General features: G+C 38.5%; 1 protein-coding gene across 2 annotated transcripts in view; it reads right to left on the reverse strand.

The window, feature by feature from the left end:
* The window catches only part of arhgap10 (Rho GTPase activating protein 10), a 52,998-nt gene extending 39,569 nt beyond the window's left edge, over positions 1 to 13,429 (reverse strand). For both annotated transcript variants that reach the window (XM_063476086.1, XM_063476087.1), the window contains exon 1: positions 12,830 to 13,429. In XM_063476086.1, coding sequence (XP_063332156.1) covers positions 12,830 to 12,983 — 154 coding nt within the window. In that variant the 5' untranslated portion in view covers positions 12,984 to 13,429. The remainder of the gene's footprint in view (positions 1 to 12,829) is intronic.
* Positions 13,430 to 14,076: the final 647 nt, after the last annotated feature.

The following is a 14,076-nucleotide window of genomic DNA, read 5'->3' on the forward strand; positions in this document are numbered from 1 at the left end:
TCTTCTGAACTGCAGCGTATATAGATGCTTTGAAGTAACATATGATTCAGCATTAATGTGCTGTGAACAAATGTGTGAGTTACCCATTCCAGCTGCATCCCCATAGTATCAAGAACATTTTGCAGATGGTTGGAAGATGGGCTCAACATGAAATACATTTCTGGAAAGTTTAGCTAACCGGTGAGCAACTTGGAGTGAGGATACCATTTGATACTGCACCATGGTCACGTACTCTGCAGACAGTCCTGAAAGCACTGTAAGCAAAGGAGGCAGAAAGTGTTCACAGATTCTTAATTACCAAGCATCTTTTCTGCCTCATTTTTTTTGTGAAAAGGTTCTCATATTAATGTGTAACAGTAAATCTAAATGCTGATATAGCTGTGAGATTTCCCAGATTTATTGAACTTCTTAATAATGAGATACAATAATTAAGTAATAGTAAGTGTAATTCCTAAACTGTTTACCCAGAATGAAGCAGTCCCTCACCACAGAGACCACACACTGTTTTACTTCTGCAACATCAAGTTGATGCAACTTGGTCGAAGGCTGCATCGTAGGGTTACAAGGCATCTAAATCACACCTAAGTGGATGGGTGTTTCCTTCCATTTTCTAATGTCTTTAAGTTACCTTTTTTGAATGGAGCCGTTACCAGAAAAAAGTTTTATCAGCATGGAAACTCTTTAAAAGATAGCCCCCGTCCCAATGCATTTATCCCCATTTGATGACTTCAACAACAAAGTGTTTGCAATATGAGTCTGTGTGCTTTGAAGCAGCCTGCTGAAGGAACACAAGGAAAACAAGTATTGTCAATTAAATCCTTGATCAAAACCTTTTATAGAAAAGCAGTTTTATTGGAGTGCATTGCTTCTTTTCATTCTCAAAATTGTGCTTTTTATTGCTCACTCCCCTCTGTTGCTTATGGCTTTGCTTGTTTGTTGTCAATGTTAGATATAACTTTTCCCCCCATATTTTAAACTTACAAACTTTGTGTTGGTCAGTGTTATATGCTGTCATCTTTAGTAGTAGTATTAGAATGTAAGGTTTTAAAAGCATTGCTCATTACCAACCTTTCATTAAGGTATTTACTTGATAGGTAATGAGTGACCTTTATGGAGTCCTTGGTCACCTGCAGGTCTCGACTTATGCAGAAACATATAAATGTAGAGTGGAAAGTTCAACTGCTGAATGACACAGTAAAAAGATGTTGTGACAACATTGCACTGAACACTGCCACACCTTAAAGCCTCAACACACTACATTGTACCTGACGTAAGGTCAGAATCACATGTCACTAAAATTCAAGCAATTACTGTTATACTGCAGAATGCAATGTGCATGCTGTAATACACAAGTTTTGAACAGAGTTTTTTTTGTACAGTCTTTAAGTTGCCTCAGGAATTCAGTTCTCAGTGAGGCACTCGCTTCTCTGCTTTTCCAGATTTAAACAACTTACACAATAAGTTTCCAACAGAGTTGGGATGATTTATAATTATAAAACTAATGATGTATAAAATACAAACAAAAACAGGGTGCAGTAATTTGCAGTAATTTTAAAAAAAATTACAAAGACTTTCTGTTCATGAAAGTTACATTTAGCCTAAAAAACAGACAAAAAGCTGTTTGCAACTTTTTATGCCGACAACTTTTTTAGAAATTCAATATCTTCTTGTTGTACTATTTACAATAAAAGGTGAAATTACAGAGTTCCAGATGTTTTGGGTTGTAGCCTGTTTTTGTTGACATGTACTGTTAGAGAAAGATCATGGGGGGAAAAAAGATACAGGTCTTTTGTATTTTACTTTATTAGGATATGAAACATCTTTTTTGTATTAAAAAAAAAGGTAATACGAGGCTAACAACACTGTGGATAATTAATATGCACTCCAGAACACTGATGTCAACGGACAGATTTGCATGGTTTTTTATTAGAGCCACATGTGCAGTGCAGATCACACTCATCTGCAATCTGATTACATAGGCTGCAAGCATGCTTAACACACTTCAGGGTGGACAGTTCAGGCCAAACTGTGGACATCATTACATAAAACACAAAGAATGAATGTTATCCAGTTACATGAAGCTCCAGCAATAATCAACACCAGGCAACACTCAAAGAAGGGGAAAAAGCCCCCCCACAAAAACCCCCCCCCGGCATTGTTTTCCTGTACAGTTTCAACAGCATAGATTAATTGGATACAATCAGTCCAGTGATAAGCAATGTGTCAGATGAGAGGTCTGCAGAAGAGATTGAAACGATATTTCTTTCCTTCAGGACAGCAACTATCACATACCACACACACACTAGGGCACGCAAGAGTCCAAGGCAAAGGCTTCGTCTGCTTTTTGCCTTTTAAAGCAAGGCATTTCAGAGCAAACCTGGGAACTGTCAAACTTGGCTAGTTTCTCCGCAGAACACCAGAGACCCTACTCTTCTGGATTTACAGTGTGAGTCATACAGACCCCACCTTACTTGTATCTGATATCACAGGCTATGCTGTTCTATAACCGGAAAGCAAAGGAAAATAAGTGGCCAGCTATGTGACATTAGCACTGGCATGCCCATTCAGGAAGAAAAGACAAACAAAATGTGAAGGGTAGTGAATTAAAGGACTCTGGTTATTGTAGAGTGTCACCGATCAAAGGGCAAGACTACTTAAAAAAAAAGAAAAGAACAGAAAAAGAAAGAAAGAGCAAAACGAGAGAAGAATCTTTAATAGAAACCTCTGGAAAAAATATTTTAAAGCCAGAGATTGTGGTTGTGCTGTAACGCCCCCTAAAAAGCCAATCATCTGCTTTATATCAGCTGAACTAAAAAAACATAAGCCCATTGTGCTGTTGCACATAGCGTAGAATGTTGTTGTACTGCATGGCATTTGTTTAGTGCTCTGATGGGATAAACCAGAGACCTTGCTTGACTTGGTGCTCTGGTATAACCATAAATGATGGAGTAATGCTGTGAAACACTGCTCTTGCATACTTAAAAAAATATATATCTTTTTTTAAGTATCTTTTCGTACTTAAAAAAAATATTTAATCAGATTTGACTGTTGAGTCTATACATACAGTTTTTTTATGCCTCAGTCTCACTGAATCAGAGTTTTGACTTTCTCTCTATTCATGTTTCTAGTGTCAGCCCAAAATAATGCTTAAGCATTACCTAGATGGCTGCTGTGTGGCTAGACTTGTGATAAGTACTATGCATAACTGCCAATCATCCCTATTGCCACTTCTCCCAGGAAACTTCTGTAATCTGCATGTCCCTAAAGCTGTATAATTAATAATTGAAATACATGTTACCCAACTTACCAGACAGTCTATGAAACACAGTGTATCTACACAACCCACATACTAAATAAAATTTCAACACATCTGTCAGCGCAACCTGGCAACCCACAACCTTATTCAAGGGTGTGTGCTCACTGTGCAAGCAGAACATTTAGATGCTGTATGCATTAGCTCATCATTTTAACTTTAGGCTTGCCATTCCAAAAGATATAGTAAACAGCAAGACTTTAAAGACACAAGACAATAAATAATGTTTAGTCTTGCCTCTGAGGAAGGCCTGAGGAAAAATATAAGGACCATTGATTTGAGCAAGACTAAACTGTTGTAAAAAAAAAAAAAAAAAAAAAAAAAAAAAAACCTCCTTCCAATTGTGAACAAGTTGGAAGCTGGGCCACAAAGCACTCATCTCTATAGAGCCAGCTGTGCATCAACTTTGTTGGGACCAAGTAAAAAGTGAAACACTGGAAAACGCCAGAAAAAGTCCAATACTACAAAAATATATACAATTTACAAAGTGAAGTGTCACCAAAATCACACATTGCTGATCTCCTGTTAGTTCAGCAATAAAGGGAGCTTTAAAAAAAAAAAAATTTTTAAATAGATTTTATAACTTCGATGTTGTACTGTGCTATAAAACTCACTTCAGACTAAGGTCTGGTGGGCAATAGTGATATTAAGTTCCCTAACTGCCTGGTCCTTCACCAAAAATCACTGATTAATCCATTTAATTTCTCAAACACTGTGTTAATATCAGGTGCTTTAAGAACTGGCATTCACAAGAAGAAAAGCAAAGAAATAAAGTCAATGACAATAATGAATCTAACACCAGGAAAAAAAACAACAACTTTGAGTCACTGTACTGTTAAGATATTTGATTAATCTACAAAATGGTCTGTTGTTACAGTGCAAACAGCTTTGTTAATGGAGCCTGATTGCTTAAAGCACTGTGTTGTAACATATATTATTAAACTGTTCAGAGCAACCTACCCATTGGAAAATACTGGCACTTACAAGCTGAATATTAATGTCAGGAAACTGATTGTAGAGTTACTGGTTGCACGCTCACCAGTGCTCTTTATAATAAATGGCCTCATGTTTTCTGTTACACTGGGCTTTACAGATTAACATCACTGATAATCAACATCAGTTACCCCAAATCCTTTTTAACTTGCTGAGTGTTTTAAAGCAGAAAGTTTAACATGCATGTTGGGACTGCAGTAGCTAAGGTTTTCTCCATAACAGACTATAAAATGTAAGTCCATGTCAAAGGTCAGTTGCAGAAGAAGTCCACAGTGTATTTATTGGCATCTGTTGGAAAGTTGTTTGTTATGATTTCTATAGTCTCACCAGATGTGCCACTTAGGTCAGGAGTTGCCTAATGCAGGCCCACAGCGTTTACGTGCCGCGCCTTTCCACAGTCTTTCCTGTTCCACTCTCCCATCTTTTCCAGGCTGTATCCCAGCTCCACTTGCCTTCCACCTTTGCCCTCCCCAGAGCCAGCTCGCCCGACCCCTCCCACAGCTCCCTAACCAGAAAGCATGCATTACTTCATTTATGTATCCCTGAACCTCAAAACAAGTATGCTGGGTGAGGCTACGCTGTCAGTAACAGCCAAGAGGCTGATCACAGTATTTCAGTGTCTGAGGTATTCTTCCCCCCTCAGATACCAAAAATACTTTTCTTTCATTATGCAGTGAAAGGTGTCCTCACCAAAAAAGGAGCCCTTGAAACACTGCAATGTAATATACTTTTATAGTAGACCTCTTCCTTGGAGAGAGAGATAAGGAGCGTTCCTCCCACATGACTTCACGTCTTGTGCTAATGCGATTTTAATGAAAGATTGTGATGTGGCTCTTTGGCAGAATCGGTAATGTGATTACAGAGACGAGCAGTGAGCCAAAGCACACTATGGCAGGCTACTCTTAAACCTGTCTGCCAGACAGAAAGAGACCTTCACATCGCTGGGCTTTCAATGTGGAACCAAAAGTGACACTACAAAAAAATTACACTTATGGAATTGTTTTTCTGAACTGTTTGGTCAATTTACCAGAGCGAGTCCAGCTGTGGAAGAGACAGGCCTGATCTTGCTGCAACTTTGTCTAACTTCAGTTTTCCAGATTATTACAACACAAAAACACAATTTGCAAGGGGCAGTGGAGAAGTGAGCAGTGACAAGACTGCCCAAATAACAAGATTTCAGAAACTGAGAACTCAAAACCTCCTGGGGGAGCAAAGGAGATATCTCTGTTTACTAAAGACAACAGTGACGTGTAGCTGAGAGGGTATAGACAGGACACAGTTCCTGTGGAGGAAACCCTCTGAAACAGAAGCACATCTGCATGCTGCTCCTCTAATGGGCACTTCCATGTCATGGCTCTCTGGCCCAAGGCCCCGCTTCAAAGTTTCCTCCCAGAACCAAGGTCTTTCCATACTGGCACATCCTCCCAGCTGTAGCAGCCAAGGGAGTTACTGAAAGGCTGAGAACTGAATGGATTTCTAGAACAACAACTGTGCTTTGAACTGCCCAAACAACTGAGCCTTCCGAGGGCAACACTACAGGAAAAAAGAATTATCATGAAACTCAAAAATCCATACCTAAATTGCATTCAAGATTAAATCTGTTAGTGTTCACTGCAGACCTCTAAATAACACATCTGTACAATACTATCGAGTGTTGCAGCTTATTGTGAAGCTGACAGTGGCCATCTTATCCTGCAGATTAAACAGCTTAGCAGCCTCAAATCATGTCTACGCATCAAGAAAGAGCACACAATCTTGCATCTAGATATGTGACCCTTTTAACTTCAAAGTTGCAAACTACAAAAAGCATACTCAGAAGAAAACTTCTAATCGTTTGTAGGATTCTCTCTAAAAAGACTAACCAAACACAGTGTCTCATGAGACCGTAACCCTATTATCAGAGTGTATCCACCTAAACAGAGCTAGATGGTGATTGAGCTCCACCCTACGAATGTACATTAACAACGCTGTACTTTACTTATACTTTAGGTATAGCCCAAAATACTGTAAACTCTGTAATACCCCTGTGCTTAGAGAAAGGCCCTGTTCACACCCAGCATTAACTTGGGTGGTCTTGCAATAAGTGGACAGCTTCACAGTACAGATGTAAAGACACTTAGGATGCATTCAGCCATAGCCGTTTTGTTTCCTGTGTACTGGACTACACTGAAGGACCGCCTAATCAACTGGCATGTAGATCTATGAAGGACCTCTGCAAACAAATCAGGAGCGGGAAAGGCAGATTTTGGCTACGTCCACACGTACACGGATATTTTTGAAAACGGAGATTTTCCGTTTTCGTTTTAAAAAATAATCCCGTCCACACGTAAACGCAAAAATGAAGGAAAACGCTGCTATGAACATGCCAAAGCAACAGGTGGCGATATATTCCTAACCGTGTAGAAATGTTGGCCAATCAGAAGTCTAGAAGATGGCACATAGAAGCAGAACCGAGTCCTATGTGTGGAGGGACAGTAACTGTGTGTGTGTATGTGTAAGCATTTAAACACTGCAGAGAGTACAATTAACAGTATTTTGTCTAAGTCCCCCATTGTAGAAATTCATTTCGCTGAAACAATAACGTGGCGCACAGTGTGACGTCAAAAAAGGCGCACACCTTTGACGCTGCGTTTTCTCCGTTTTTCTCGTCCACACGTAAATGCAAAAACGGAGTTTTCGAAAATATCCACCCTGGCAGACGTTTTTAGAAATCTCCGTTTTCAGTGACCGAAAACGCCGTTTACGTGTGGACGAAAGGTGCAAACGCATAGAAAAATCTGCGTTTTCAAAAATACCCGTGTACGTGTGGACGTAGCCTTTGTCACTTCGAAAGCATCTAAAGACTTTTCTACTGCCCACTGAAAACCGATGTACTTTGATCAAATCACCCAAGAAATAGCTATGCCAGCTATGAACAGGATCAAAAGTTTAGAGCAGGGTGACAGACTTCAAATCTATTATTCTATTTTAAGAATCAGAATATTTGTAGAAAATTATCTATATAGCTTCCAATCCATTTTAGGCCACCAAACTCTACTACCTTCAGTTATTGAGCTGACAGTTCTGACATTACAATGACAACCCATTAAATTACAATTAATTGCAATAATTTATTTTCTTTTTTCAGTTATACTAAGCAGACACACACTTACAGTTTGACAGAAACCTGAAAGGACTATATGAATTATGAGATTTACTTAAAACTAAGTACATGTTATGAGTTTAGCTTGTACAACCATCCTTGGCAACAATATCTTGAAGTAACCATTTTCTGTATGGCTATCAGTCTCTTACATCATTGTAAGATAGACTTTTAAGACTGTGCACATTAAGGTTTGTGGACATTTGTAAATGCACATCTCTCTTAATGTCCCACCACACCATTTCATTCAAGTTGAGGTGTAGGACTTGGCCATTGCAACAATCTGATTTTCTTCTTTTTCAGCCATTCTGTTGCAGATTAACCGTTATGCTTGGCATAACCCAATTTTGGATCAACCTTGAAATGAAATGAGGCCATCTGTTTGACAGCTAAATTTGGACCAACCTTTAGCTGTCGTACAGATGGCCTCATTTCATTCTGCAATACTTTGGTATACAGAGGAGTTTGTAGTCAACTCAATGACTGCAAGGTGCCCAGGCCCAAATCAATACCCCTCCACCACCATGCTTGACAGTTGGTATGAGGTGTTTGTACTGATATGGTGTGCTTGGTTTCCATCAAACATTGTGTTGTGTCTTACGGCCAAACATTTCTACTTAGGTCTCATCTGTCTAAAGGACATTGTTCCAGAAGTCTTAGGGTTTGTTCAGATGCCTCTTTGCAAATCTAAGAAAACACTTTCTCCAGCCAACTCTCCCAAACAAGCCAAATATGTTCATTTTTTTCTAATTGTATTGCCATGAACTTTAACATTTAACATGCTGCAGAGTAGGGCTGTGCGATATGACCAAAATCTCATATCCCGATATAAGACATCTATCGTCCCAATAACGATATAAATCACAAAAATTTAACATTTTCTGTAAATTCTGTGAATCTCGGGCAGCTCGACTTGCGTGAAGTGTTTCCAGCTGGGCATCGTGTACGTGGAGTCGAGTGTTTTAACCGATGCCTGAAACGATACATTTTTAGACATAAGTTGTAACGGCCGCTGTTTTCTTTGTGAGTATTTATTACACGGCGTGCTGCGGGGAAAAGCCTGTTCTAACGTTTGAGTCTAAGGTTTATTTTTTAGCACCTGACGGCTCTTTTTTGCTTCTCAGAGAACTCAACTCAGAGAATTGCTTCTCTCTGCATACTCTTTCACGTGATTCAGTTTATTTTGAAAAGTCTCAACAGGATCTTGAGCTTTATTGTGAAAGGTTTATGTGGAAAATAAACAAGCGAACACGCAATGGTTTTACCGTCGTTGTTGCCAAAGACAACGCATAAAAACAGGCGCTTGTCCGTCCGTAATGTGGTTTTATTAAATATAAGAGAAAGAGAGAACTTTAAGGAATTAATATAGCCACTACAGTGACCATAAACGATGAAAAAAATATTGCCGTAAACAGTTTATTTTGCAACACCATGAAACAAACAATAGCATAAAATGAAAGGATAGACGTTTTTATATCGTCATCCGATATATATCGTTATATCGAACAGCCCTACTGCAGAGTATGAGATGTATGGCTTTTTTTTTGTTTGTTTTTGTTTTTCCCCCCAGGTTCTCTGAGCATTGCACTATTTGACCTTGGGGGTGAATTTGCTGATATGTCCACTCCTGGGAATATTGTGATATTGTCTTAACGCGCCTGAATACCCACACAAGCAAGCTTCTAAAACTTGTGCTTTTATATAGCGCTCACACTTGCTAATGATTAATTAATCAACTTCATTTTTTTGGTACTCACTGTTAACTTCTACAGACTGAGGAAGTTGTAAGAGTCCTTTTTAAAATACTACTACTAAGTGCCAAAAATTACTTTACAATTTTTTTTTTTTTATCCTAAGCAAAAGAATATTTTTGTTGTTAAGACAAAAAAGAAAAAAAAACTACAATCATCAAACTTGAGGCACTGATAAATTATTGAAATTGATGATGCTTAATTTTTTCTTGATCATCTGTTGTTCACCAATAGAAGAAAGCCTACTCCACCCCGGACAGACTAGCTTTGTTTTAACTTAACCTTCAGCACAGCACAAAGAACAGCCTGAAATAGAAATAGAAACCAAAAAGTGCTGCTTTAAGTCTAGATAACATCTAAAGCAATCAAGCCATGTCTAACAATCTGCTGCAGTAGCTCTATAATGTTTAAATTGCTCTATTGCTGCCACTACCAAATAGTGTAAATGGCTCCTGATTAGAATGATAAAAATACACCAAAAACAGTTTTGTTGACAAAATAGTTTCCATTAAAGGCTTCAGCACAGGCCAAGTGAATTAGGCTGAGCAAACTTCATTAATGTCAGAACATAACATGACCATCACTTCCTTCCTGAAACAGATTTTGCAATAGTCCCATTGGGAGAGCATGACCAGGGTTTCCTATTTCTTGTCATTTTCTGAAAACACCAACACAGACTTAGTGAAAGCAGTGATACGCTAGCATGCTGACTGTACTTTAAATCAAAGCAAAAAAACTACAGTCACATACGATGCTAAATACAAGATACCACATGCCATACTGAAACTAGACACTATGTCACTGTGCCAGTTTATACCAACGGCAGTGCACCAACATCACATCAACTGCCAGTGAGTCACCACAACACTGCGGAGGTTATTCAAATTTTTTGTTGGTGCAAGTAAAATAATAATACTACCAACATTTCACTTTGAGCCTCTGCAAAGGTCTGAGGCATATGTGACTGTACTGACATCTGCACACCCTCAACTGTAATGGCACCAGCTATGGACCCACTTTCCAAGAGGATTGAAAAGTAGCATTGTAAAAATCCTAGCTGAGGGGTCTCTGTACATGTCCAGAGTTTACTCTAACTCTGGCCTAAGGCATGAGAAAGTCACGAAAATTACAGCAGGCATTATTAAACGTACATAACATAAGGACAGTTTCCTCACGTTCAATCATTGTGACAGTTGTATAGATGAAACGTGTTAAGACAACTTTAACCAAAATGTCCTTTTAGAGGGTACACAACTATCCTCCTAAGATCTTTACTCAGATTGAAAGAATTTAAGTTTATCTGTTAAGTTTTAAAGTTTAAGTGTCAAGGGAGTCACTATGATGAGAGGGGTCAGAGTAGCAAAGAGCTCCAATGAGACCATGGAAATACTCAAAAAGGCAAAGACACAGGCCGACAATCCCGGCTGTGCACAAAAAAGCAGCCAAGTAATGACACAATCAAGAAAAAACATTTTTAAAAATGGACTTTCCAACATGAAACTTTAGTATCTGCAAATATCTCTCAAAACTGTGTCCAAAAATGTAATTTACTGAACAGTTTCTGATACATAAAGTGCAAATAATGGACTATTGTGCGCTGAGTCCTTGTCCAGCAAACCTCTCAGTTGTGATGGGAAAAACACGCTCAGTGCAGCCACACATGGCTTAGGGCGCGACCCGCCCAGTCAGAAAGCAAAATCTGATGACTTTTGTGCCTTTAACGTATGCATTTAATAGCTTGCTACAAGTTCCTATTTACGTATTTGGATCATTACTAAACCACAAAAATTCAGAGAACAGAGATGGTTTAATATATTCAAGATAAAATTTTGAGGAAAGTAAAAAGATAAATGAAAATTTTTTGTTGCATGTAAATCTACAAGCTTTTTACATTTCTGGGGGAAAAGAAATGGAAATTTTGAACTGCAGATTTTAAGTCCATGTAGAATACACATTTATAACATGAACAACTTGATGTGATACATATTTTTGAGTCACACATAATTTTGTCTAATTAAAGCACATTTAAGTGACCTAATGAACAAACAAGCACACACCACATAACAACCAGTTAATATGCACCTTTGTAACCAAAAGAAAAGATTTAAAAAAAAAAATGCACCACCTCAACTTTATGTTAAAACAACGTAATTAAAATAAAAAGACAATCCATACGCATTTAAAAATACATAAAAGGTTAAAATATTTTGTAAGCACCAAAGGCTTTTTTGTAAGCTAGAGTGTGGCTAAGACTGAATCTCAAGACGAGATGCAAAGGTAAATCTCCTTTAACGCCACAAACTGTTTGCATCAAGAGTACAGTTTTCATGTACATGCAAGAAAATTTAAATATCTCACATACCACACACCTTGACCTTCCAATAAAAAAAGCTTAGGATATAAATAGAAACATTAAGATCAAAATCAGAGAGCCAGTTTTGAAAATCAGTCAAAATATTTTGTTGCTGTAGGAAACATTAAACCAAACTCATATACATAGAATCTTATGTTTGTGACACGCTAATACTTTACAATATTAACCCTAACTTTGCCTCAAAGTCTGCTCATGCAGTGCTTGTGCGCTGTGTAGTCAGCATAAAAAAAACACACTAGTAAATGTGAGCTTTGGGAGACTTTAGGCTTTCCTTGAAGCAAGTATGAAAGTCATACCTGACACTAACCAGCAGCACAGACACAAACAGACAATAAAGCAAGCCTGAGGGTAAATTTTAGCCCCCATCAGCTTAAAAAAAGTTCACTAAAATAGGATTGGTATTATTTTAAACCTTTCAGATACAGTGTTTCAGAAACTAGAAATGATTCATAGCATTTCCAGCAAGGCAAAGCAGTCTGTTTTATAAGTGTTTAAGTCCCGGCGTTAAGCACAGGGCAACCTACAGACAAGCCCAGCCCATGAGATTAGAGTTCAAGGAGATAATGTAATCATTTTAACCCAGCTGAGGTGTGTGACTGAACAAATAGCGTAAGGTGTTATTAAAAAAAATCCAGAGCACTGGTTCACACCGACTCAAAACTTTCCCCATAAAATAAAATAAAAACTTACATTTGGCTTCCCCCACATTATCTCGTCTTACAATAACCCTTCAGCTACTAACGAGTGCCTCATAAACAGAGATGCTACAAGCTCTGCAGTTTCTTATTAGGATTTCGTTTTTCACTTCTCTTGTATTTCAGGTGCTTTCCCCGAGTGTCTTTGCTCATTTCTCAGCTTTATTCGTCTGACTGCTAATTTTTATCTTTTTTTTCTGTTTGTTTAATTAGCATTATTTTTAAAACACGGGCGATATGTCTGGAGCAAACTTTGATGAATTAAAACACAAACGTTATACTCTGCGAAGGGAGTGGACTCTCAGTCATGTACACATCCCCAAGTCTAAGTAAATATTTGCACTAAAGCCTGGCACTGCAAAGTGTTGACAAATTGAGCCAAACTGACAGACTAGATCTAAAAACGTTTTTCCTCTACATGTCCATTATATTCCTCACACCTAGCTTTAATTAACCTCAACAGCCTCGCTCATAATATAATCAATGCTGAGTGCTCGATTTTTCTGTGACTTTTTTCTGAATTTTCTTGCACCATTTGAATATTAAAAACGTCAAACTTACGCTTGGTTGCATTGATGAGGTTCTTCCCATCTTTGTACAGCTCTTTGATAAACCTGTTAGTTTTGTCCAGCTCTGCTTCGTGTGACTTTATTTTGTCCCTGAAGCTCGGGCTGTCCAGATAGCACTCACTAAATTCCAGCGGGTGTAGTCCCATTGCTGTGACAGATTGATAGCTTCGTTTTCAAACAACGGAAAACTCACACACGAAAAAAAAGAAGCACAACAAATCCCGGTTCAGTTTGCAATTCGAGCAAATAAATAGTCGCTGCTGTTAAATGACGGGTCGTCTTTTAGGAGTCTCCGAGTCGGGCTGAGAAAGCATAGCTACGTGAAGAAGTAGCAGCAGCAGCTAACGGTGTTTAGCATGGTAACTTCTGACACGGGCTCATGGGTGTTGTTCCACGGCTGTCAAATAAAACCAGAATGGCTAGCAAGTATAACGGTTAAGAAGTGATATCGCCTGAAGTATTCATCGGAAGTCGGTTGACACCAGTGGTCAAAAAGTCAGAGTGTGCTGTGTCCAATTTTTTCCTTCCTCCATCAAACGTACTCCACCTAGCTAAAGTGACAGATTGAAAAAGTCTGCTACTGACATCTGCGTGCGTGTTGCAAACTTCTGCCAGCAGAGGTTTGCGCCTGATAGCTTAGTCAGGATACTTCCGCCTTCGTTTCTTCGCGTGCCTAATGACCGTTGTTTTCGTTTTGTGGTTGGAACAATGGGGTAATGGCAGGTTTTATTTAACTAAAAGTAATAGTAGTATACTATAACGTGGATGAAAGGTTGTTTTGCGCTGGAGAATCAGGCGGTGCTAACTTTACAGGTTTTTCTTTGGAAAATCAAAGCTCCCCTCTGGTCCTGTGTGGGCTGAGGATTGACTTGTAGTCTTGGCCATCCTTACTGTAATTTCTTTATAGTTTGCTTCTAAGGGGACACATTTTCTCTTATTTATTGATTTTTTTTTTTTTAGCAGGTTTTATGCCATAGGTCTCCAGGCTTTTTCAAGTTTTATCACTGCAGTCCTTGTACCTGACCATTTTCAGAAAATATTTTTTAAGCCATTCAAGACTGACCTGAGTCATTCCAGCCTGTAAAAGACATCTAACACAAGGGATCAAAAGGTGTTGTGTCTGCACAAATAGAACAAATGACCACTTTCAGTTTGTATCTATAGGATCTTTGTTACTAGCAATCTGTTACAAACAAAAATAAAATGTTCTCGGGACAGCCATAAAAAAAAGCTTGACTG

This window comes from Pelmatolapia mariae, linkage group LG6 (assembly GCF_036321145.2).
Source record: "Pelmatolapia mariae isolate MD_Pm_ZW linkage group LG6, Pm_UMD_F_2, whole genome shotgun sequence".
NCBI lineage: Eukaryota > Metazoa > Chordata > Actinopteri > Cichliformes > Cichlidae > Pelmatolapia > Pelmatolapia mariae.